Here is a 25,172-nt window from a genome sequence, read left to right as displayed (position 1 = left end):
TAAAAATAGCCTTGCTTTAGCGGCAGCCCAAGGCTTCTAGCTTTCAGCCTCTTGAGGGCTCCTAGGATGCTGGACTCAAGGACCCTGCCTCCTCTGGCAGCCCCCAGAGAGGGGCCAGCTCAGCACCCCCCCCCACCTCCTGCTTCCTCTTCTCTCCCGGCTCCTGAAACACACGCATCCTGCACGCACACACGCGCACACGTGCTCACACGCACCCACGCGGGTCGGGCCCGTGTCACTGGCTTGGGCTCTCTGCTGCTTGGAAATTGGGAAGCGTCCCTAGGAATAAGCAGGCCAGGCCCGCGAGAAGGGTCCGATGCCCTGTGAGGTCACCACACCGATCGGTCCGACCGCTCACCTGGACAAGGGGAGATACGTTCCCGGGAAATAACCTGGAGCGATGCTTGGCAGAGTGAGCTCAGTACCCGGGGGCTGCTGTTATAGTGATGGCCAAGCGAGCGTTGGAGTGACCCAGAGGAGTCCTGTCTAAAAGTCTGTCCCAGGAGAGCCCTGCCTGAACGGTCGGAGCTGTGGCTGTGACCACACATGCTGGAGTAACCTCAACCCGGGCTGTCGCGGCTGACGGAGCCCACAGCCGGCACTCCTCCCGCTGCAGTCAGCGCAGACACACGTAAGCCGCAGCAGCCCGGCCGCCCTGGTGGGAACCCAGTGGTTGGGGACGAACGTGGGTGAGTCGCACCGGTGCCTTCCACCAGATACCCGTGGGGGCCTTTGGTCCTCGTAGCACGCGTGTGTATTCCTTCAACAAATTATTTGAATAATAATTAAAAAGCTAGCTGCATCACGCTCTAGAGCTAGACCCCCATTTCTGTTGGGAAGGAAAGCCATCGTGTGGCGTGTCCATGGTGCGCCCGCTGGCATGCACACGAGGGCTGCAGGGAAGCGGTGAGCTACTCCAGGGATTATGCCTGGGGAGTGGGATGGGAAGGGGTTGAGTTTTTACTGGACGTAGTTCTGAGGTATTTAGCCCGCAAACAAGGGATGTGACCGCAAACAAGGGGGCGCTCCTCCGGCACGGCTCCCCCCCCCCCCCCCAGGCCCAAGCTGCCCTCTGGGTCAGGACAGTGAGCCCCGGGAAGTGGGTTTTGTGGGCCCATCCCCAGCACTGTGGTGTCGGACGCCTCCAGGGGCCGCTGCCCCATCTCTGCTCCACCCTCCACCAGCGTGACGAAAGAGGCAACCAGAGGCATGGAGAAAACATCCATCTCAGGATTTATTACAACACGTCGTTTCCAAATACAAAAGAAGGGGACAGGTCGGGGAGCAGAGTGTGGCCGCGCTGGGGGACGGGCTCTGAGGCAGGGGCGGGCTGCCCAGTCCAGAGAGACCAGGAGCCATGCGGGGGACCTGCCACCTCTCCTCCGCTGGACTTTCCAGCAAATATTAGGAGGGGGCGGATCCAATGTGGGGCAACCCCCAATGCCAGGGCGGGGGGAGTGGGGGGGTGGGGAGGTATGGGGGAGGGGAGGAGGGCCGAGAGACTTGGGAGAGGGCTGGGGCCCGGCCCCCGCCCCGCCTTGGGCAGTGCGTGGAAGTGGCCGGGGAGGGGCTTGTGCCAGGGCCCGGTCCCCCCAGGACAGGAGAGGGGGTGGCCGAGACAAGACCTCCCCCCAGTGCAGCTGCTTGCTTTGGGGTGACCCGTGCCTCAAGGGCAAGAGCCCCCCACACCTCAGGACAGAAGTCACAAGAGATGCTGGCTGCCCTGAGAAAGGGCAGAGGGAGGAAAGGACCGGGACTGCGGGACCTGCCTCCAGAGTTTTGGGGCCCAACCAGTGGCCCCAGACCACTGTCTCCTGGACAGCACGGGGGTGGGGGCGCGGAGGCGGGGACCAGTGCATCCTCCACACCCAGGGTCACCTCAGAAACCCAACGCGATAGACAGACAGAAGGCAAATTTACATAATCAATAATAATAATAATAATAATAAACCAATAATAATAAATACTTAAACCTCTAATCCATAGATTGCAAACACAACAATGATAGCTTATTTTCTTGGGGAATGGGGTGGGGACAGAGGGAACCGGAAAGGACTTTTGCTTAAAGGGGGGATGGCAGGTGCACAGAGCTGCAGGTCAACAGAAGAACAAACAGAAGAAACAGCCACAGAGGCCGCTGCCTGAGGACTCCGTCCCCCCCAGCCACCCCTCCTACCAAGCCCCTGGCCTCTTCCCAAGGTGACCAGCCCCCACCCCTAGACTCTAGGACATCTGAAGATTGGGGGTCATCTACTCCTGCCTCCAAAAGCCGTGGGTCCCTGTGACCTGACAGGGTGTGGGGCAGGGGGTGGCTGGAGTTTTTCCCTGCCTTTCCCACCAGGCTGGCCCACTCGGGCCAAAAAGCCCCCGGCACACCACCCGGAAGACCCCAGGGAGGCTACAGAGGTGACTGCTCCCCAGGAAAGGGGAGTACAGGAGCTGCTCTTCTCCAAGGACCCCAAGGGGCCGGGGCAGGACTGGGGGCCACCTCTTGCACCTGCCTGAGTCAGGGGTCCTTATCAAAGCTGAATACCCCCACCCCCAGAAGCACGAGGGTCTGACTGGTGCTTAACTGCCTCCTCCGGCTGCGAGGCAGCCAGCTCCTCGTGGAGAACCCCCCCCCCCGCCCTCCCCACCGCCCCACCTGCAGGAACATACCTGAATTCCAAGTCTGACCTGGGGCCTGGGGCTGGGTGCAGGAAGAGCCCAGAACAAGACTCTAAATCCATCTGCCCTCTGACCAATGGAGCCAGCACTGGCTAGCCCAGCTCCTCCCGCCTGATTGCCCCAGGGGCCAAGCTCCTGTACTCCAGCTGTTTCCCCCACCTGGCAGGTGGCGCTGGAGGCACCTGCAAGGTGGAGGAGAGGGGACCAGTGTCTACCCAACAGCCTTGCTGAACCCACGAAACTGGACCTGGGCTCAGGCAAGGGGTGGAGGGGCACTCTACCTCCATGCCTGCCCTGGGGACCCACAGCATCTGACACTCAAGAGCCCCCTTCACTGCGCCCCCACCCTGTTCTATCCCCAGCCCCTCTGAACACCCTAGCCTCTGCAGGCCCAATGCCTGTAACACCAACCAGGCAATGGGGTGGGGGGGGGGGCAATAGGAGGGCAGGTGAGGGGGAGCCTCCAGCCGGCAGAGCCTCCTCCGCCACACCCCAGCTCCTGGCACACTTCTCCCACCTAGGCTTTGGTGCAGAGCCTGAGACAGGAGCAGAAGAGAAGGAGTGGAGAGGAGGGGGCGGGGAGGGACAGGGAGGTTCTGAGGCTCAGTTTGTGGCAAAGTTTTTTTTCTCCTTTTTCCCCCTTTTTCTTATGTAAAAAGTGCACAAAAGCTCGGCAGCCTCTTTGCAACGGTCAGCAGTGTTTCCTGGGGGAGGGAGGGGGCAGGGAGGGGACCCCAGGCCTGGCACCCCAGCTCGGGACTGAAGGTGGCCTCATATTGCTTAGAAACGGGTGTTTCAGTTTAAATACCAGACAGTAAAAATAGAGCTCCGAGGACCGCCCGCACTGTTGCCAAATCATTGCCAGAATGAACAGCTTAAATAAATAAAAAAATCGAAATATTTACTTCTCGATAAAAATCGCAGTAAAACCATTTACCTTTCTTTGCATTATATATAATATATATTTATAGTAGGCCCGGCTGCTGGCGGCCCAGACCAGGGGGCGGAGGGCAGCGGAGCGCCGGGCGCCGGGTCCCCGGCCGCCGTCAGGACACCTCGATGACCTCCACGCTGCCCGAGAAGCTGGCCTGCTTGCCCAGGGCGGCCAGCTCCTCGCCGCGCGCGCGCCCCTCCACCATGCCCTCCTCGAACTCCATCTGGCAGCTTCGGCGCTTGAATTGCGTCTCCGGGGCCGGCTCCTCTGGCCAGCCGGTCCGCGCGTCCCGGACCTCGGCCCGCGCCGCCTCTCGCCGCCGCAGGTCGCCGCCCCCCGCGCCCTGCGCGCCCGCCCGGCCAAACGGTGCGAACCGCGCGCCGCCGCCGGCGCCCTGCGCCCCCTCCGGGCTGAAGCACCAGGGCCCGTCGGGCGACGGCGTGCCCGGAGAGTCGAGCGGCGGCGCCCAGCTCCCGGGGCCCGCCGGCTGGCCGGGGCCGGGCAGCCCGGGTGCCGACAGGGCCGAGAGGCCGAGCCGCGGAGTCTGGCGGGAGGCATCGCCGAAGTTCAGGCCGAGGCCGTGCGCGGGGGAGCGCGCTGGGGAGCCGGCTGGAGGCCGCGGCCGCCGGCGGAGGCGCGGGCGCGACTCCGGCGCCGCGTCCGGGCTGTCGGGGCCCGGCGAGGGCAGGCCCAGCGCGCCCCCCGACGGGCTGTCCAGCTTGCAGAGCTTGGGGGCCTCCCCAGGGTCGGGGGGCCCGGGGTCCTCGGGCCGCCGGCTCGGGGCATACGCCGACTTGATGTCCAGCGAGAAGGAGCGCTTCAGGCGGTTGGTGTCCTGGAGGCGGTCGGAGGACAGGTGCAGGCCACGAAGGCCCTGTTGCAGCGCGCTGGTGGCGGGGTTGGAGGAAGGCGCGGGGAGCTCCCCGCCCGCGCCGGGCGCGCCCTCCCTGACTGTGCTGGCCGCTGCGCTCCCGGTGGCAGCGCTCTCTGAGGTAGGTGGTGGCAGCGGCGGCAGTGGGGCCGCAGGGCCCGGGAGGGGCTCGGGGGTCCCTGGGTGGGACGCCCCGTCACCCTGCAGGGCGGCCAGCAGCTTCAGGCTGCGCTCATACTCCAGCAGCTGGCCCAGGAAGTTGAAGTTGGGCGAAATGGACGGGCGCCGGTCCTTCACGAACCTGCGGGAAGGAGAGCGGCTGTGTTGGCTCGGGGCTCCCTGCCAACCCGGACGGCCTCCCTGTCTCCCTCCGCTCCCCCTCCCCCACGCTGGGGCGCGCGGCGCGGCGGCGGAGGCGCCCGCCCGAAAGTGCTGGACCCCCCCGCTCACCACCCCCCCGGTCCGCCCCCCCCCCCGCTCGGGCCTCTCCCTCCCTCCGGCCCAGGGCCTTTCCGTTGCTGGCGGGGGGAGACGGGAGGGAAGAAAGACGGGGCTACCTGTAGGCGTCATCGGAGGACATGCCCATGGTCTTCATGATGTAAGCGATGGCGATGGTGGCAGAGCGGGAGATGCCGGCCAGACAGTGGACGATTACTTGGCAGCTGGACAGCTTAGCTCTATCTGGAGGCGGGGCCGTGGGGGCGGGGTCAGGCCTGGGGTCCCCAACCCAGGTGGGGGGGGGTGGGCCTCACGGGCCCTACCCCCCCCCCCCCCCCCCCGCCGCCAACAGCCCCAGCCCCACCTCAGGCCGGTGACCGGTGACCGCAAGCTCTTCCCTCCCGCCTCCTGCATGCTGTTCTCTGCGGGACTCCTGCCCCCACTGCCCGCCCGCCCCGCCCCCACCACGAGCACAGGCAGGAGAGCGCCCGCTCCTCCCTCCTCTTGGAGACTCCTACCCCCCTGGCCCCCCCCACCACGAGCACAGGCTGGAGTGCGCCCGCCCCTCACCGATGCACTCGATGGCCCCGCCCCCTTCCCCGCCCCCTGCCCCCCCTACAAGCACAGGCAGGAGTGCGCCCGCCCCTCACGGTGCACTCGATGGCCCCGCCCCCTGCTCCCCCCCCCCCCCCCCCCCCACCGAGCACAGGCAGCGGAGCGGCCGCCCCTCACCGATGAACTCGATGCACTTGTCCAGCCAGGGCAGCAGCTTTTCGCAGTAGTTGTCATTGATGGGAATGCGCATGAAGCGGCTCTCACAGATGAAGTCCGGCTTGGGGCAGGAGTTGCTGGCGTTGAGGACATAGCTTATTCCGTTCTGGGTCATCAGATCCTGGAGGGACAGGAGGACAGGTCAGACCACGGGGGTGCCGCTGGACCGGACTTCCGGGTCCTGGCAAGTCCCGGAGAGGGGAGCCTCTGCAAGCCCCGCCCACGGCCTGAGGTGGGTTGCCCGGGCGGTGGCTTTACCCTCTTCCCTCGTCACAGTTTTAAAACACGGGACTCTTTCAGTGCTGGCCGGGGGCCCAGTGACATCAGCAGTTTGGCATGTGGGCTCCGCCGCCTGAGGGGCTGGGAGCTGCTTCTCCACCCGTCTCTGCTCTGGTCCTGCCACAGCCCCCTTGGGTCTTCGCGCCCCCAACCCGTGCTTCTCCCGCACCTGGGCATCCATCCCCGCGTGGCCTGTCGGCTCCCTTCCTCCCCCAGACCAGCCCCGGAGCTGCTTCTGAGCTCCTGCCTCGTTCCCCCGCCAACCGCCAAAGCCCCAGCTGTGCACACACCTTGTTCAGGACATCTTTCTGAGAGCCCAGGTAGAGGTGAGGCAGGATGCGGGTCAGGCCCACACTGGGCACCGGCAGGCAGGGCTGGGAGAGGCTCATGGGCAGCAGGGCAGCAGGCTTGCCCTCACAGAGGCCGGGGAAGCAGGAGGAGAAGGTGGCAAAGCCCCCTGCAGGAGGAGGAGCGGAGGAGACGTGGGTCAGGCGGTCGGCTGGCTGGGGCACCCGAGCACCACTACTTCTCAGCCTCCCCCAGCCTGGACTCCCCCGCCCAGAGGGAGGCCCCTGGGTGGGCCTCTGGCCTGAGCACCCGGCCTCCGTGCTGGGTGCTGGAGGGCTGCTCTCACCAGGTGGAGGTGTGTGCTCCACACATATACAGCCCGCGCCGACGCCCACATTCCTCCTCAGGCTAATTAGCAGCTGGCCGCACTGAGGACGCCGCTGTGATGCCCGTAAATGTGGGGTCTGGGTGCTGAGCCAGTCTAGCACGTGCAGGACCCAGGCAGGGGTGCGTTCAGATGCCACGGAAGGCTCCTGCTGAGGGTGTGGTTCCTTCGTACCCGTGGCCTGGGGCCAGCCCCGGCCTTCCTGCCTCTCCCCCTGGGCTGATGCAATCCCTCCCTGGCTCTAGTTGGCCGGGAGCCCCAGACCAAGCTTGGGTGCCAGGACCAGGAGGCAAGGGCTTCTGAGGGGCCCTCCTCCCCCTGGGCATGACATCACCTACTGGCATCGGCACAGCCCGCGGGGCATCTGTGCTCTAGTTAGGGCTCCGTTCTGCCCAGAAGGCACCACCAGAGGCTGGGCTGAGAGCTGGGAAGCCCAGGGGCTGTGTGCAAGCAGGGCACGCAAGCAGGCCCACGTTCTGCACGTGGCTGGCATGTGCCCTGCCGCCTTCCCTGCACATCCAAGCCCCAGGCCACAGGTCAGTGGAAGGAGCCCCTCTGCTGGCCTGAAAGACCCGAGGGGGCCTCCCGAGTACGTCTCTGAGTCCGTGAGTGACCGCGGGCAGAGCTCTCTCCGCCTCTGGCCTGCTTCCGCACCCTGCCTGCCACATGGCGTAGCTGTGAAGCTCAGAGGAGACAGTGACTGCGAAGAAACACTGAGAACACACCTGCCCACACCCGGTGTGATCGCCAGCACTCGGTGGGACCGCGTGAGACTGCACCCTGGGGCTAACCACACTTACGGGGACACAAGCCCTGGGGACGTTCTCTGCTCTCCGTGGACGGGTCCATTTCAGAATTCAACTGGACCGCGCTCTACCTCACTGCTCTGGAGGAGGCCGCGGAGTGAGGGGAGTTCGCAGGCCAAGAGACCCCCGTGTTCTTTCCGGGTCTGCAGCAACAGCTGGTGAGGGAGCCCTGGCTGATTTCCCAGGACAGAGATGCCCGGTGCCCTTGGCCTTCACCCGTAGCCCAGATCAGTGGCCAGTTAGTACAAACCTCCAGCCAGAGTGCCTGCCATGTGTGCTCCCTGTGACCCCAGCGAAGGATTGACTGGGGGGGGGCATGGTGATGGGGGGCCCCCAGGCTGGGGGGAGTGCAGGCACGAGCCTTGGAGGAGCTGTCCCGACCCCGCGAGCCTGCTGGCCGGACAGGGAGAAGTGGGTGACCGTCAGCACCCATGACAATACAGCTCACAGGTGAAAGCTGGCCCGGGTTCTGGGGGAGGGCTGCTGTTCACCCTTCAGAGCCAGGGGCCCCTGGGTGTTCCTGCTGGATGACGGTGCCCCCCACCCCAGGAGGGCAAGGTCTGCAGCATCTCTCTAACGGCTCATCTCTGCTATCTCTAGCTTCCCTTGCTCTCCACTCTCTGGGTGACATGGCCTAAGCTGAGGGGTGGGGGGGCTGCATTCCACCAGGAACGTCCTGCACAAAGCGGGGGTCTCTGCACAGGCGCAGACTTACCAGACCTGACTGCGATTCCTCAAGTAAAGCCCCACAGGACTCACCCCCCACCCCCCACCCCCGCCACCAAACCACAGCCAAGCCTCTGGTAGTGACCCCTTTCAAGCCCCCTATACATGTCAGGTGCAGCAGAGCTGGAGACGCGCCCCTCCAGTGATTTCAGCCGCCCCCACCCCCACCCCCCGCCCCGGCTCTGGGGCCGTCCTGGGTTGAATCCGTGGCAGCGGGCCTGGGCCCTCTGCAGGTGCTGGCACTCTTGGCAGCCGGGGGGCGCCCCCATCCCCTAGGCGTCCCCAAGGGCACCTTCCTTCGGGAGGGATACCCGCCTCCCTCTGCCTCACGGCTTCCCAGCTGGCTGCGCCTCACAATGGAATCTCGGATTCGCACAAAAGCTCATGCCTAGTACGCACCAACTCCACCGACTCCGCGGGCACTCGGCCCCTGCCCCCGCCCGCAGCTCCCAATGCTCGGGCTCTCCTGCCCAGATGCGGGCGGTGCCCCCCACCCCCCGCAACCCCCGCGCGCCCCCGGCGGTCCCCGCGCCCCGGGCAGGGTCCCCACCCACCCATCCTCTCTCCGCGCACCCTCTGCGCAGGGGCCGCTCCCGCCGCGGTCTCCGGCCAGGGTCCGAGGGCGGCGCGTGCGGAGTCGGGCCGCGGGGGCGCACCGACCCGGCGCCGCGACATCACCAGCCCGCATTCCGCAGCAACGCGCACCGGGGCGAGGGCCGCCCGCCGCTTAAAGGGCCAGGCTCCCTTTCCCGTCCCCGCCCCGCCGGACGTCACCGCCGAGCTGCTGGGGGGAGGGGGCGGGGAGGGCAGCGGTCACAGCAGCCGGTTCCGGACCCCAGGGCGCCTGCCCCAACCGCTCCACTCCTGCTTCCAAGAGCCTCCGCTGTCCCGGGAGAGGGATCTCCCTGCCCTCCAGCCTCGCCAACCTCTCAGCGCTCCTCAGCCCCACCCACGGAGGGGTGGGGTCCTCCTTTTCTGGCCTCTGCTGAGACCCCCCTCTCCCCCTGTGATCTTGGTGATCCTGGAAAGTCACTTCCCCTTTTTGGCCGGGCCGCATCCCTCCTTCCCACTGAGCCTCTCCTTCCCACTGAGCCTCGCCTTCCCGCCTTCCCGTTCTCACTGGCTCCGGGGCTGCTCTGGCCTCAGACTGTGGGCAAGGTGAGAAGGCTGTCCCCAAGTCTGGGTCCTGATTCGGTGTCACTTTGAGCCCTTCTCATACCATGGTGGGTCATAACTTCTTCCTGGCTTGGCCCTCAGTGAAATGGGTGCAAATACTCTAACCTTGCAAGGGGCGGCAGCCCCAAGAGCTTAGCGAGCCAAGCGGGGCACAACCAGGTCCCAAGTGAGTGCTCCTGGCACGTTTCAGCCTAGGCCTGCCCCACTGCATGCTGGGTGAGGGGCCCCAGCCTCCAGAGGAGACCCACCATTAGAGGTTCTGGGCTTTCCTGGGCAGCCTGGGGGTAAGGGAGGGTGCTGCTCTAAGACCAGTTTCTCTGACTCCCAGAAAAGGGCCTGGTGGCTGCCGCTCTTGGCTGGAGAGTGTGCGCCTGCACACTGACGTGTGTGCGTGAATGCGGGCGCACACACACACACACACACACACACACACAAGTGCACGCTGGAGTTCCCAGCTGGGCCCTGGGAGAGCTCCCGTCCGCCCAGGCTACCCATTAAAAAGCCCAGAGCCTCTCTGTCCTCTCTATCTTCTTCCTACCCGCTCAGCCCCCACAGTGAACCCAGGGGACAGTGGTTGAATCAGAGTTTGCAATTCTGTGGCTTGTGGTTCCCAGAGCTCACACACATGCACACAAGTCCCACAGCCCACCCACACAAGTTTGGGATCACCAAGGTGGGATGCGCGCACACACACACACACACACACACGCACACACGAGCAAATACAGATCACCAGCCTCCCGGGGCAGGCACCGATGTAGACACCCTCTGACCGTGTAGACCCAGACATGTGTAGAAGGCAGTGTGCACACCTGCACACGATGCTGACCCACCTGAACACCCTTCAGAATATGGTACTTCCTCCAAAAGGTCTGCCCTGAGCGGCCTGGCTCTAGCCTTCAGGTTACGTTGAAGGTCCATGCTGCCACTGGGCCCGTGCCAGAGGGCCAGCCCGGTGCCCTGGGACCACCCTATGGGGTGCCTGCATGTGAGGGCCACTCAGGGCAGACAGGCTGAATGTACATTCTGTTGGCTGTGTGAGGTGGGGACCACACCCTCTTCAGCCCTCTACGTCCTCCGTCCACCTGCCACAGCCCCTGGCAGGCAGAGGTCAGGGGCGGGAGCACCCACAAACGCCCCAGCCCCGGGCAGGGAGGGTGTGCATCCCTGGGACAGACCGGGTCAACCCAGCCCTGGGACCTGGGCCACCTCTGGGAGGTGGGTTCTACAGGAAGCGCCTCAGCCCCTGCCCACGGGGGGAAGGCATCTTCAAGGACCACTTTGGAACGTGTGTGTGTGTGTGTGTGTGTGCGCGCGCACGTCGGGCACACCTACGTGTGTGCCTCCAGGCTGGCTGGGCTGCTTTTGGGGAACAGGAAGCCCTATAGGGACCCCTGTTGGCCCCCAGGTGGAGTCATCGTCAAGTAGGCGTCCGTGTTGGCCGTGGCCTTCACAGGCACTCCCTGCCTGCGACCAGGGGTGCTCAGATTGGGGTTTGCGGAGGATGGGGCCCGTGTCTCCCTTCCCAGGCAGGCGGAGGGTCAGAGATCCCTTCCCTCCGCACCTGCTACAGCTGACATTTAGGGCTTTCCTCTTGTCTACCTCTTCACCTGCTAGTGGTGGCAGGAGGCCCATGTGCGAGGGGGTTCTGAAGCGTGGGGGTCCAGGGGAGGGGACAACGGAGCCTCAGAGAACTCCGGGGTTACTGAGAAGGCGCCCCTCCCAGCACTGCCCCTGTAGTCGCTGGTCTCTGGGCTTAGGAAAAAGAGCAGAGATGGATCCAGAACGCTGCCTCCCCGGACGCCTCCACCCAGCACAGCCAAGCTTAGAGTGGTGCCCCCCAGCCCCCTCACTTGGGTCTGTCCCTTGAGCTCACCTGTGAGGATGGCCACGCTGTCGAAGCAGCCGTCCAGCTTGCTGAGCAGGATGGAGAGGAAGCTGTCTGCAGCCAGCACGCTGGCGTCCCGTGTGCTCTGGTCATAGACTACCACGTCCTGCGGCTCTGTGGCCTCCACCTGGGAGCCATGAGGGCAGAGGTCAGGGCACTGCTGGGCACCTGCCGGAGGCCCCCATCCCCGGCTGCCACCCACTGCGGCTTGTCAGGCACTGGCAGGGAGGGGCTTCGGCCACCTTGCTGCCTCGAGGGAAGGGCAGGCTCTGAGCCGCCCACTGCACAGCTCACACCTGGACAGGTAGCAACGCCCACAGCCGCACAGGCAGGCCCTCGGAGCAGGCAGAAACGGGGGACGCTTGTCCTAATGCCGTGTCCTCACGCACGGGCATCTGAGCTAAGGGAGCACTTATGGGTGTCCACTGGGGGCCACGTCCACGTAGAAGAGATGCAGGTGAATGTAACAGGGTCTTCAGGGGTACACACAGGTGCCCACAGGGACAGGGGTGCACGGACACCCTCAGGGCGACCGAGGCAAGGGGAAAACTGTCCCCAGGGTCCCCGGGAGGCACGTTTTGGGGCTTTTGCAGGTGGGATGCCTTTGGGCCTGGGCCCTTCCCCTCTTTCCCAGCCAGTGATGGGAAAAGGACTGCCACAAGAGCCACCTTGGATTCAGGAGGCAGCAGCTCGAAGTTGGGGTTCCGTGCCCTCCCCCCACCCCAAATGCCCTGCCTGGGGACCAGATGCTCAGCAGCTTCTGCTCAGAGTGGCTAATGCCCTGCCCCCCAAGCACACTCAGCCCTTAAGCCAGCTGAGCCGCCAACCCTAGGCTGGATGATGTCACCAGCAGCCAATGGGATTGCGCTCTGGCAGGGAGTCCTCGCTGGGGGTGATTAATCACCGGATTCCCCTCACTGAGGCTGCAGGGAGCTTGTTCTGGCCTTGGGGGGTGGGTGGGGGGACTCCCCACCAGCGGCTGTGCCACCTGGGTCCTCTCACATCCAGCTCTGCTGAGGCGGGGCCTGTGACCAAGACCCCTCCCGCAGCTCCAGGCCGCTGGGCATGCCACTCTCCACACTGGAGGTGCCTCTGCCTTCCCAGGTCACTGGGCCAGGGGTCCCTTTCAGGGCTGGACTCGATGCTCCTGGCTGACGGTGCCAGGACTGTCCACCGCAGGTGACCTGGGATGTTCTCGGGGGAGGGCCCAGAGAGAATTCTGGGTCATTCAAAACTCTAGAGGGGAAAGAACTGGGGGCTGGGGACAGGACCTCTCAGTGTGAGCCTCTTGGCCACCCCTCCTGTCTTCCTCTGACTTCTCATGGCCATCAGTACATGCCTCCCCAGCTGCCATCCTGGTCCACGGCCTCCCTGTGCCCCCCCACCCCCGGCCCGCCCCATGCCCCTGTGCAAGGTCACACCTAGCTCATCGGTTCAGTGCCCCTCTGTGAGCCCTGGACTGGGCCCCAGGGACATGGCCCTGTCTTATGAGGGGAGACCTCTGCCAGGGGCGGAGGGCTGAGTGAGGACCCAGATAGGGCAGCAGGCTCTGGAAGGGAGGGGTGATGAATTGTATCTGGGGAGACGGTATCTGCAGAGGGCCTCCCTGGGGAGAGGCATTTGTGCACCCTAAGAGGAAGCTCAGGGAGGAGGTGTGGGAGCCGCCTACAAGGCCCGAGGCTTGGAATGGCTTGGTACATTCTGGCCCTAGGAGCCCACTTGGGGTTAGCTGAGAGCTCCTGTGTACCTGGCTGGTGAGTTCTGTCCTGGCCTCCGGAAGTGACGGGGGCCTGGGTGAGAAGGCAGTCAGCCCCAGGGACTGGGTGGCCCTGGGGGCAGCGGGGGGGGGGGGGGGGCGGCACCAGCCCCAGGGACTGGGTGGCCCTGGGGGCAGCGGGGGGGGGGGGGCGGCACCAGCCCCAGGGACTGGGTGGCCCTGGGGGCAGCGTGGGGGGGGGCACCAGCCCCAGGGACTGGGTGGCCCTGGGGGCAGCGGGGGGGGGGGGGCGGCACCAGCCCCAGGGACTGGGTGGACGCAGCAGGGAGGGTGTCAGGTACCTGGCCGCGCACGGCTGGCTGGATGAGCTCTGCGATGGTCACCTTGCCCTGCTGCAGCCGTCGCTTCACCAGTTTGGAGCAGCAGATATTTACGGAGCTGAGCACGTGCCAGCTGTTGTACTCCACGAAAGAGCGGCTGTCGATGACCAGTGGCCCCCCAGGCCCGCCCCGCAGGAGGCTGGCTAGCTTCTTGGCATCCATCACCTTCCGAGGGAGCCGGTCCCCAGCCATGGTGGGGCAGCGGGCAGTGGGGAGGGGGTGGGCCCTGAAGGGAACAGAGGCTGCTCCGGTGGCCGGGGCTGTGGCTTAGAGTTCGGAGGGACCGGGCATGGTGCCAGACCTGCAGGGAGAGGCAAAGGGTCAGCGGTGCCGCAGGCCCCCAGGGTGGGAGCCTGGCCAGCTCCCTGGGCAGGGCCAGCCTCAGAGGGCCCGTGGGGAGACCCAGGGGGACCAGGGGGTTTGAGCCCGACATGTGCCCAAAGAGGCCCTTCCTCTCTTGGGATAAACCAGCATCCCCTCTGGCTCCTCCACGGAAGTCAGGCCCCCTAACATCTTAGGTAAGCGGGGTGGAGTCTGTGACCCGCTGGGCTGAGAGTGTTTGTACGCGGTCCTACCCAGCACTGCACTGTCCAGGTCATGGGGACAGCTTCTAAGTGGGACACAGAAAGGCAGATGGGGGGAACACAGAGGGAAGGATCTCAGGGCTTGGACTGGGCTGGCTGGCCAGGACGGGCCTGAGGACGCCTCCCCTGGGCCCTCGGGATCATGGGCACTCACTGCTTCCAGAACACTTCATCCTGCCTTCAGGCTCCGTCATCCCATTGCGAGGATGCATACCCTCCCCGGCCTGCACGTCTTCCTAACGTCCAGAACTCTGGGCAAGGCAGGGGTCCAGAACGTGCTCCTTGCCCGGCATACCCTCCCTCTGTGGCCCCATGCTGCACAATCTCTCCATAAGCTGATGATCTGGCCCCGAGGAACGGGGGTGGCATTGGGGCTGCCTCCGCAAATCCATGGGTTCCTGAGGCAGGTGCCAGGGCAGGTGCTGGAGGGGTCTTGGAGTGGAGGTGGGGCTCCTCTGCCACTGCCACTGTCCCAGTTCTGCAGAGCGAGCTTGAGTGTGTGCCATGTGGGGCCAGTCCTGAGGTCTAGAGGGACCCTTCTGGGGGCTGGGGGGTCCCAGGGAGGGGTGGATGGGTGGCACCTAAAGATGAAAGTCAAAGTAGGTGACCCATATGTGGGGACTCTCGGGGTGCGGGGACTCTCAGCATGGCCTCCAAGGGCCCTCGGCCTGAGGAGGAGGTAGGTGGGGATACAAGGACCCCAGATCTCGGGGCAGAGGCCCCTCTTGTGGGTTTGGTGCTAAGCCTCTGCCACATGCCTCCCACCCTCGTCCTGCCTGCGAGGCCCCATCTGCCGTGTCGCCTGCCAGGACCGGCCTCTCTCTAGGCCCGCCGAGCCTCACAGCCGGCCAGGAGGCACACAGTGTGAGGATGATGAGTTTCCTTTGAAGGGGGGAAACCGAGGCTCAGGGGAGGGGTGGGACCAGTCGAAGGTCACACCAAGGACACTGGATAGAACCCAAGGCCTCCACCGTTGCCATTCAGTCAGGACCTTCCCTCTACCACAGCCCCACCCAGCTCGGACACAGGAGAGGCTGGGGCACAGACGTACCCTGGAGCTCAGAGAGGGGACCCCCTCAGCACGCCCCCAACCTGCAGCTGCTGCTGTGGTGGGGCCCCCTGAGGACACTTGTCATACTTCAGTGATGATGGCCCTGGGGACAACAGTGGCAGCTGCGGCCATTTCTGGACCACCCCCTCAGGTGAGCTCCCAAGCTGGTGTGGGTGGGAGACTTCACAGAGAAACAGGAGCACGGCAGGTGTAGACCGTCCGTGTCTGCTGGCCCAGAGGGAAGTGCCCGGGATGGCCCCGGTCAGCGGGCGGGGCCTTGGGATACCACGCACAGACACCCTGCTCCCCAGGCAGGCACCCGGGCTCCTCCACTGTGGGGGCAGGGCCTAGGGGTGCAGCTGGGGCTGCTGGTCATCCTGAGGGCCGTATGAAACCAGTTCAACAGCAAAAGGGCCCATCTGCCAAAAGGGGCGCCCCACCTGCTGAGGGCGGTCTTCACTTGCTGGCGGGGGCCTGTCTGCAAAGGGGGCTCCCCACCTGCCCAGGGGGGCCCGTCTGAGGGGTGTCCCCGCCCGGGTGATGAGGGGTCCCCAATTCGATTCTTGTATGAGGTGTTTTGAGAAGCTTCGGGACAGCTTGAGGGCCGTAGGACAGGCAGGGAGGCGGGCTCAGGATGAGAGGAGGGTGTGGAGGAGCTGAGCTGGGCTGCAGGACAGGGACCGGGGGCTGGAAGGGGGAGCCGCTGGGCTCCGGGGCCCAGTACCTGGTCTCAGCCCCAGCCCCTAGGGAACCCTCCAGCTCGGCCCGTGCACTGCTCTAGTACTGTTATTTGCAGCCGAGGGGGACCCATTAGCAAGTTAGCACCTCCGTCGTTGCCATGGCAACCACGCAGGTGCCAGGCAACGCTGGTCCTGCGGCACAGCTACAGAGCAGGCTGGCTCTGCAGAACGGCAGGGCCTGCTCCTTGCTTCCTGCAGGTGCCCAGGAGCTGGGGCCTGGGATGACCGGGGGCCGGGTCCCTATGAGTCCCAAAGCCGTGGGGTGACACTCCTCCGGGCCCTCCCCTCTCTGCTCCACGGGGTCCTAACCTTTCTTGCCAAGGGCACCCACGGAGCACCTCACTCCTGCCTCCAGGAAGCCTTCAAGGGGCCACGGTCTGGCCCAAGTGCACCTCCTGCCAGACCTCTCAGGGCCTCCTCGGGGCTAAAGCTCCTGGGGGCAGACCCTCCCCTGTCGTGCTATGGATCCGAGCCCAGAACTCCAGTCGGGGGTGGAGAAAGCTTAGGACAGTCTTGAGCAGGTAAGTGGGGCTATAATGGGCCAGGTGGGCACAGGGAAAACAGATATTGCAGCCTCTCGGGCCTCCCCGGTTTCAAGCACCCGCCCTGGGTACAGCCCAGACTCCACTCTTGGGAACTGAGGGGAGACAGCAGCCATCACCTGCTATTCCAGAGGCTGGGTGCCGGTGGGAGGGGGGCACAGCCCCCTAGACCCCCGTCAAAGGGCTCCTTGCTTAGGACACTTGGCAATTCTCAGTCCAAAGGCAGGAGGCCCCTCCCCACCTGGCTGGGCACCGTCTAGGAGGCCGCAGGCAGCCCCCTTCCTCTGAAAGGTCAGGTACACAGCGCGGCCCGGCTTCTGTGCTGCGTGTCCACTGCCGCGTGAGTCGGAACGTGCCCCCTTGCACACTGTCCGCACAGTGCTCACCTCTTTCCCACAACCCACTCCACCCCCTCATGCAATCGCTCACACGCAGATGTGTGTGCACATGCACGTGGTCACCGGTGCGCCCTCTGCGTGCCAAATCCCCTGAAACCCCAGAAGCCAGCTCCAAGATCTTGTCACATTGTTGGCTCCCAGGGCCTCCACGGGGCACCCTCTTGTCCCTGAGCAAGAGACACGTGTGGCCAGAAGACCCCCAACAGAAGGCATCTTCGCCAGGGTACCTTCTGCTCAGCACCTAGTGATGGGGAACTCACTACCTCCAGAGACCACCGTCAGGACTGTCTGCCATGGGTGGCCCGTGGCTCTCGCTCAGAGTGGTATTTCCTACCCAAGTGGTGCCTGGCACTCATAGGCAGGCCCTAGGGAAGAGCTGGCTGCTGATGTGTCCAGCTCACTGTGACCAGGGGCACCTCTGGAGGCAGAAACTGAGAGGCCAGGAGAGAGACTGGTAGGGGGCTCACACCAGCTCAGCTCATTTACCCCCATCTGTTCTCATCAGGGATCCCCAAATGCTCTCACCCGCCCCCCCACCCCCTCTCCCCGAGGTGAATGCAACGGGACCCAAGCTGGCCTTTACTCTGCCCGGGAGGAGCCAATGGCAAGGCCAAGCAGAGCCAAGTTGGTCTGGGGAGGCTGTGTGCCTGGGAGACGGTGGGGTGGGGGCCCTGCACCCCCAGGTCATAGGAGTCTGGGCAGAGCCTGGGGTGGGAGGTCCCAGCACGTCGGTCCTTGAGAGAGCATGTTCGGGACCCTACAAATCTAGGTTCCTCTGTTCCTTCCTGGCTTGTTCTAGTCCTACTGATCTGCAGGACTTCTGGTCACTGTGCCCCATGCCACACACCTGGGCCATCCCGGGGCACCCACCAGTCACTGCCTGGACGGGTTCAGGCAGAGGTGGCCTCAGCCCGTGCAGTCCTCGTGGTCAGAGTCTGACCCACGTTCCTCTTGCTGTGGGTTTGGCTCTGCTTCCTCTCCTGTCTGCACCCACTGGCTTTCATGGCCCTTTGGGCTCTCTGTCCACTGGAAACATCTGGACCAGCTGGTCAGCCTCAGCTGGAGAGGAGAGGATTCCGGGGTAGGGACCTGGAGCAGAGGATCACTTCAAGCATCTCTCTGCATCTGTATGCATGGAACCCACTGTTCCTGGAGGCAGCCTCTGGGGCACAGGAGCCTTCCCAAGGGCCCAGGGCAGCAGGGGACTAGAAGCCACCCAGCAACTCTCCTGGGGCCCTCGCTGCCTGCAGCGGGAGGTATTCAGTCAGACTTCAGGACTGACTCCCAGCTCCTGGTCACATGATCTGCCCTACCTAGGCAGGTGCTTATTAAGCTTCTGGGGAGTGAATTCATGGGACATCTGTCCTCCCTGAGCAGGGTGGGGACACTGCATGCTACACTCATTCTCTGAGCTGCCCTAGAAGCAAGAAGGTCTGAGGGAGGCAGCGGGGAGTGATGGACCCTCAGACCTCCGCTCAGACCCCCAGGGCATGAAGCTGCTCCCCTGGCCTGCAGCACCCCCACCTCCACCCCAAGCGGCACCCCTGTGGACACTGCATTAGATCTGGCCACCTCCCTCCTCCACCCCGCGGGATCCGCGACCCCCCCCCCCCCCCGAACCCCCAATTGCTGCAGCACCCAGGACCTCCCCCCCAACCCCCCCAGCCCAGGGCAGAAGCTAGTACGAGCTTGCAGCAGGAACTCAGGAGGCAAATTCTCCCAGTAGGGGTGACCTGGTGGGGGCTGGGCACATCCTCGGCCCATCATCGCCCCCTCTGCTCCGGGCCAGACTGTTAGGTACCCCTCCCCACCAAGGTGGGCAGATAGGCTGAGGGAGGCTGGTTGCACTCAGCCTGGCAGTGCCAGCCCCTCCCCCAGCACCCGCTGCTGCCTCTGCAGCAGGCGGGCGGATGGTCTTTATTCTGCAGAGGCCAGCTGAGCACCCTGGGGTGTGGGTACCCAGTGGCGGCCTGGCCAGAGAGGGGACACGGATCTGCAGCCCCTCCCCGCCGAACACGGAATGGGCCCTTTCCAGAGCCTCTCCACAGGCCAGGACCCTCGGCTCCTTTGGTCAAGGCCTGCATCGCCAGCCCGCGGGGGCAGGGACGACCTTCTCCAATTTGGGGCCTCCATGGCGGGGTGGGGGTTAGGGAGTCTGGGGTTCTCGCAGACGTCCGTACAGATCCACGCTGGATCACAAATGGCCCAGGTCCCGGGTCCTTATTGCGTGCTCCCCCCTACCCCCCAAATAAGAAGGAATTTCGAGGAGAAAGGCGGCGAAGCCGGAGGAGGGAGGGGTGGGCCAGTGTGGACCGGGCCAGGGTCCACCGGGGGCTGGGGGAGGCGGGGGAAGGGCTTCCCGGGCGGGCCAGTGGCGTCCCCGCGAGCCTGGCCGCTCACCTCAGGGCCGCCTCCTCCTCCCGGGCGCCCGCCGGGTGCTGCCGCCCCAGCGCTCCAGACGCAGCGCCCCCCACCCCCACCCCGGGCCCCCTGCCCGCGCCCCGCGCGTCCGCGCTCGGCGCCCCCGCTCACCTCGCCGTCGCTCGTGTCCGGGGCGCACGGGGACCCGCGCCCGCTCAGCGCGCCCGCTCGGCCGCGCCGCCCATGGGCCCGGCGGGGGCCCGCGCAGCCGGGGCAGGGGCCGGGGGAGCGCGCGGGCCGCGTCGCCGTCGCCGCCGTCGCCGCCGCCGCCGCGGGGAGCGCTCGCTCGGGCCGGGGCGCGCGCACTGCGGACGGGCACGCGCGCTCGCGGCGCGCATCCCACCCCCCGGGCTCGGCGGGCGCGGCCGGTGCGGCTCCGGCGCGGCTCGGGCTCCGGCGTCCGGGCGGGGGGCGCGGAGCCGGCTGGGCCGCCGCGCTCGGCCGCGAGTGACAGGCCCGGGGCGGAGGGCGGGGCCGCCGGCGGGGATGAGGTCATGCCGAGCGAAAAAGGCCCTGACGTCACCTGCAGCCAATCAGCGCGCGCGGCTCGGGGGCAGGTGACGTCAGCCGGAGCCCGGCCGCGGGTGCAGATCAGAGGCGGCGGCCGCGGGGGGCGGGGGGCCGGGCTGGCCGCCGCCCTCCGCCCTCTGCCCTCCGCCCCCCCGCCCGGCACCGGCTCTTAAAGGGGCCGTGTGGCGTCCCCTCCGTGCTGCCAGGGACCCCCCCCCCCCCACCAACCTTCAGGGAGCCTTCCTAGCCCCGGCGCCCGGCCCCAGCATGCGGGGACCCCCGGCCTCGCGCCGCTCACCGCCGAGGAGGGGCCGGATGAACGGGTCGTGGCTCGAGGGTCTTCACCCGCCGTGGCCCGGCCGGAGCTGGCGCCGCCTCCCCAGCCCCGCAGCCTTTGTTCGCGCGGGGCCTACGGGCCCCGAGACCCCCGCGGTCCCGGGCGGCGAGGGCGCTGCGCAAGCTAGGCCCGCGAGCACTTTACCTGCGGCACTGACGCCGACCCTCTCCAGCACCCCTGGAGGTGGGAACCTGGGTTTCCACTTTACTCGGGAGCAAATTGGAAGCTCGGAGGCGAGACGGTTTGTCTCAGGTCACACGTCTCACGAACTCTGGGGAGGGTGTCCCCAGTGCATTGCTGTCCCCCAGGCCCCGCCGATCACTCCAGCCCCTGACGCTTCCGGTGAAAAGCCACCCCCAAACAGTGCTTATCGGGGTCCACCCTGACAATGTGTGTTCTCCCCCAGCCACCAGTCAAGGCTGTCGAGGGTCTGCCCCCAGGCGACTTGAGGCCCGGACGCTGGGAGTCCAGAGCGGGAACAAACATAGGTAATTACACCTTGAGCAGGGTTGGGCCGGAAACAAACAGGGGTCAGAGACACACGGGCGGTGGGCAGCCTGGAGGCCACCCCAGGAGGTGGTCTGGAGACTGGGGAGGCATCCGTGGTGCAGAAGGGACCCCTCCCTACCCCCCAGGCAGGAAAGACCTGGATGGTCCCTAGACCTGGAGGAGGTCAGGGAGCTGGAGGCAGGAGAGCTGGGAGAAGATATGCACCCACACACCTACTGATTACTGACCACCTTCTCCAGCCGGGCCCTGTGTGGGACACTGGGATGTTAGCTCTGAGAAAGACGACAAAGACCCCTGCCGTGAGCTGACACTGCCGGGAGCCTTTGAAGGTAATTTATTTTTTGGTGGGAGGTGTGACCAGACAGCTCGGATGTTTCTGAAACCCCTTCTGGCCGATGGAGAGTGAGGTGATCTTTCCTCTAGCCTGAGGCGCCCAGCCTTGGCAGGTCTCCCAGGGCCACCGAGGGGCTCTGAGAGGGGCTTTGGCCCCCAGGGAGTGCAGCACCTTCCCAAGGAGGGAGAGAGCTAGGAGGTGGCTCTCAGCCATCCTTGGTTGAAGAAGGGTCACAAAAAATGTGCCAGGCACAACTGGCCTGTCTTGTCCTGGGCCAGGATGGGCACTCTGGACCGCAGAGCTCTGTGTGGGAGTGCAGGAGGGCATCGGGTAGCAGGTGGGTCCTGGGCAGGGCTCTGGAGGGTCCCCCCTTCTGACCCTCAGTTCTCCCAAGCAGGCTGAGCCACCTACAGCCTCAGGGCTTTGCACAGAGTAGGTGTGTAGTAAGTGCGTGGGGCCTGCTTTCTTGCTGGCCTGAAGAATGTCAGGGTAGTTGTGTGTATATGTGGTGCAGGGCGGGCGCGGGGGGGGGGGGGTGGGGGGAGGGGAGAGGATGTGTTCCTGGCACAGAGCCAACACCGAGGATAAACAGTCAACTGGGCCTGTCCTGGAAGGGAGCACTGGTAACCTGGGGGCTATCTGGGGCTGGGGCTGGGGCTGGGGCTGGGGCTGGGACTGGATTGAGGTCTTTCCTCTTCCCGTGATCTGCTAGCCAGAGGCAGACCCTGAGCTCCTGGGAATGCCCAGCCCAGATGCATGGCCGGGACAGTGGTGGGTGGGGGCTTCCCTGGGACCCTGCTATGTTTGGGTTCACTCCATGTCTGAAGAGTGGGGAGGCTGAGCCCCAGGAGGGGACAGGGGGATTCAGGCTGAGCCCAGATGGGGCCAGGTGGCTGGAGGGAGCACATGAGGCCCTTGGGGAGGGAGCACTGAGAGAGCCAGAAGGGCCTGGGAGCGGCAGGAGTTGGGGTTTGTTGGTCTTTAGATCGAGGAGTTGGGTTTGCTCCCTGGCCAGGGGGGAAGGTGTTCAAGTGGGCTCCTCTTCTGCCCAGCCGGGACGTGGTCAGCACTTGCACGTGGCCTGGGAGTGCCCATGGCCTCAAAGAACTCTGGCTGTGCCCTGGGCAGCTCCTAGCTAGGCCTGAGCAGGTGGCAGTAAATTGAGGGGCGGGCGATGATGTCCTCACTTCCTTCTGGAAGCTGTAGATGAGTGGGAGGGGGTGGCGTGCAGCTTTCTGGGGCTGGACCTGGCCAGGGAAGTATGTTTGGGCCATGATTATTCTCCAGTTCTGTCATTTTTGGTGCAAAGGAGCACTTAAAACCTGGAGTTTTGCAACAAGGAGGCAGAGGTTTAGGGAGGCACTGCGAGTTTCCCAGGCCGCTAGCTCTGCCCTAGGTTCTTTCCAGCCCCATGCTGGATTCTATCCGCGCCCCGCTAGGCCCCCTCGGAGGGCCAGCGGCCTGGGCGCTGAGACTCCTGCCCTAACGAGATGCGCAGGGGCAGGGGCGGCTGGGGGAGGGGGCTGCGGTGGGCCCGGGCGCTGGGCGGTGCGTGGAAGGAAGTGGGGTTCCCAGCTCCCCAGCCAGGGGTCGCCTTGTGAGGCCGGGCCAGGTCCAAGCCCGCTGCCCGCTGGGCCCGGGCTCCCCGCGGGTGATCGCGGCGGGCCACGCGGGCCCGGGCCCCCAGCGGTGGAGCGGGACCCGGCTCAGGGCAGCGTCGGGGTCGGGTCGGTCCCCCGCCTGGAGGACGGCGCGCCGGGTCGGGCTGACGCGGGCGGTCCGTGCGCGCCCCCTGCCGCCCGCCTGCGCTCGACCAGAGAGGACGCGCGGGGTGGACTTTCCTTCCTGCGTCCTCGCCACACAGAAAGAAAAACGGGGTCCACTTTTTTTTTTTTGGCCGATTTGCAGCTCGGTGTTTCAGCCAAAGACACACAATAAACGTGTAGCCGTGGCATTGTTTTCCCCACAACCAGATTTTTTTTTTTTTTTTTTTAAGTCAAGGCATTGTTAACAATAAAATGCGTATCCCTGTTGTCCAAGCAGGTGGGCTTGGACCTAGAGCTTTCCGGTCGCCCCAGGAAGCTCCCCCGCCCTCCCAGCCTCTGACCTAGCGCCCTCACCTTCTGACCCAGCGCTCGGTGAACCTGGACGAGGTTCACCATAACCAGGTGATAAACGTCTGTGTGGTGTTGCATTTGATGGACGCGCGGTGATATTTGGACCAAGTTTCTATATTTATGTGATAGATTATTTCCATAGTTTGGTTATTACAACCAGTGCAGGGAGCAGCATCCTTCTGTGTGTTTTTCATAACACATTTCAGATTATTTTCTTTCCTGGTTTTTAATTATGATGTAAAACAAAAACAAAAACAAAAACAAAACCCTGCCAAACACGTGTAATGACAGAACAGACACCTGTTTTTAGCTCTGGACCCAACCATGTCAGCAGGTCTCTGTGTTTGCTTCAGGCTGGAAGAACCACATCGGGGTCCTGGTGGGAGGCAGGCGCTGAGTGGGGGACGTCTTCTCGGTTCTGGCTTTATCATTTCATGGCACGTATAAGTCCTGCGTACAGCAGATAGTATTATCTTGTGCGCTTTTCAATATTTCTGTATGAGCATCATGGCACAACATTTCTCCTTCAATTTGCTTTTTTTGTTTTGCACGCGCCAGCCTGTTTATCCTTGTTGAGGCGGGTGCCCCCGTCCACCCGTTTTAGCTGCTGTGTGTGTAGGTTTGCACTGGAGGAACAGACCGGTTCCGTTGCCATTACTCTACTGATGGACATTTAGCTCGTTTGCAAGTTTTTCTCCACGCAGCTGTGTTGCAACGAACATTCTGGTGGTTGTCTCCTCGCACCCCGTAGCCAGCTGTGTCAGCACGACCTGGGACTGTGTGGGAAGTGCACACTCTCAGCCCCCACCCAAGCCTGCTAAGCCAGACTCTCTGTTTTAACAAGTTCAGGAGATTCGTACGCACGTTCAAGCTTTTGGCTTTCTTTTTTGTATCATTTTATTTAATTTTTAAAATGATACAGTAAAATTGACTCGACTTTTTTTTTTTTTTATTGTGGCAAGATATGCATGATATATAAGTTGCCGCCTTAACCATTTTTACGTGTTCAGTTCAGGGGCATTAAGTACGTGCCCATCGTGCACTCACCACAACCATCCGTCTCCAGAACTTACTCATCTTTCCCAACTGAAACTCAATCCCCATTAAACAATAAACCCCATTGTCCCTGCCCCGGCCCCTGGCACCCGCCATGCTTCTCTCTCTCTCTCTACGAATTTGACTTCTCCAGGGAACTTGTGTGAGTGGCACCCTGTGGTATTTGTCCTTTGTATCTGCCTCATGTTACTCAACATCATGTCCTTGGAGCTCATCCATAGGTAGCAGGTGTCGGAATTGCCTTTCTTTTGAAGGCCGGATAATCTTCCACGGTGTGGACAGATGACGTTTTGTGTATCCCTTCGTCTGCCGGTGGATGCTGGGCTGTCCCCGTCCTTCGTGTACTGTGAATAACACTGCTGTGAACAGTCTCTGTGAACAGAGACCCTGCTGTGCACTCTTTTGGGTGTGTACGTGGAAGTGGAATTATCAGATCACATGACATTTGCGTGTGTACCTTTTGAGGAACCACCAAACTGTCCTCCACGGCGGCTGTACTGTTGTAAATTACCAACAACGCACCGGTGTTCCAACTTTTCGACATCTCAACAAAATTGACACTTTTGGGTTTTGACACCTATGTAGATTCGTGTGCCGTCATCATAATCAATACGGAGCAGCTCTGTCACCCTAAGAATGTCTCCCGTGCTATTTCTTTATGGTGACATACTCCCTTCAGCCTTACCCCTTGGCAACCACTGGTCCGTGCCCATCAGTGTGGTTTAGTTTTTCTGAGGACGTGAGAGGAGCGGAATCCCACAGTACGTAAGCTTTAGAGACTGCTATTGTCTTTGATGTTCATCCCGGTTGTTGGTGTATCAATAGCTTGTTCCTTTTTGCTGCTGGGAAGGATTTGATGGCACGTTTAGAACACAGTGTACGCAGTCACTTGCTGCAGGACATCTGGATCGTTTTCAATTTTTTAGACATCATGAATAAAGCCATTAGAAACATTCCCGTGCAGGGTTTTGTGTTAATGTAAGTTTTCGTGTCTCCAGAGTAAATGCCCTGGAGTATGACCATGGGTCACACGGTGGATATATGTTTAACTTATAAGACTGCCATTTGCACATTTACCTTTGAGAGACACTGTCTCAGGGCTCTTGGGCCAGATTTCTCTGAGGTGTGTGCCCAGAAGTGGGGTCGTCAGGTTACAGGATACACCTGCCTTTAGCGTCCTGGAAGTTACTAAATTGCTCTCAAGGTGTGGATATAATAATCACCCCACCAGTGAGTTATGGAAGCT

At 63.7% G+C, this 25,172-nt stretch overlaps 1 protein-coding gene across 2 annotated transcripts; it reads right to left on the bottom strand.

Annotated features, from left to right (window-relative positions):
• Positions 1-1,210: 1,210 nt before the first annotated feature.
• On the bottom strand, positions 1,211-19,360 carry DUSP8 (dual specificity phosphatase 8). Of its 2 annotated transcripts, XM_058690054.1 has the most exons (7): positions 19,174-19,360; positions 13,288-13,627; positions 11,218-11,356; positions 6,251-6,417; positions 5,643-5,802; positions 5,030-5,153; positions 1,211-4,773 (listed from the first exon to the last, which is right to left on the bottom strand). In XM_058690054.1, exons 2-7 carry the CDS (start codon positions 13,516-13,518, stop codon positions 3,714-3,716), a joined length of 1,881 nt encoding a protein of 626 aa, XP_058546037.1. In that variant the 5' UTR covers positions 13,519-13,627; positions 19,174-19,360; the 3' UTR covers positions 1,211-3,713. The 2 variants fall into 2 exon arrangements, with proteins under 2 accessions (XP_058546037.1, XP_058546038.1); XM_058690055.1 differs by lacking the exons at positions 11,218-11,356; positions 13,288-13,627; positions 19,174-19,360 and adding an exon at positions 8,739-9,232.
• Between the last annotated feature and the right edge of the window lie 5,812 nt (positions 19,361-25,172).

Source organism: Neofelis nebulosa, chromosome 10, assembly GCF_028018385.1.
Source record: "Neofelis nebulosa isolate mNeoNeb1 chromosome 10, mNeoNeb1.pri, whole genome shotgun sequence".
In the NCBI taxonomy this organism is placed as follows: domain Eukaryota; kingdom Metazoa; phylum Chordata; class Mammalia; order Carnivora; family Felidae; genus Neofelis; species Neofelis nebulosa.
This window is presented reverse-complemented; position numbering and strand designations above follow the sequence as displayed.

What these genes read in the sequence shown, in the direction of transcription:
- DUSP8 (XM_058690054.1), bottom strand. Translation starts at nt 13,518, where the DNA reads ATGGCTGGGGACCGGCTCCCTCGGAAGGTGATGGATGCCAAGAAGCTA. An exon ending in CAGCGTGGCCATCCTCACAG is followed by an intron (nt 6,418 to 11,217) that starts GTGAGCTCAAGG and finishes CTCCTCCTGCAG; the next exon opens with GGGGCTTTGCCACCTTCTCC. An exon ending in AGAAAGATGTCCTGAACAAG is followed by an intron (nt 5,803 to 6,250) that starts GTGTGTGCACAG and finishes CTGTCCCTCCAG; the next exon opens with GATCTGATGACCCAGAACGG.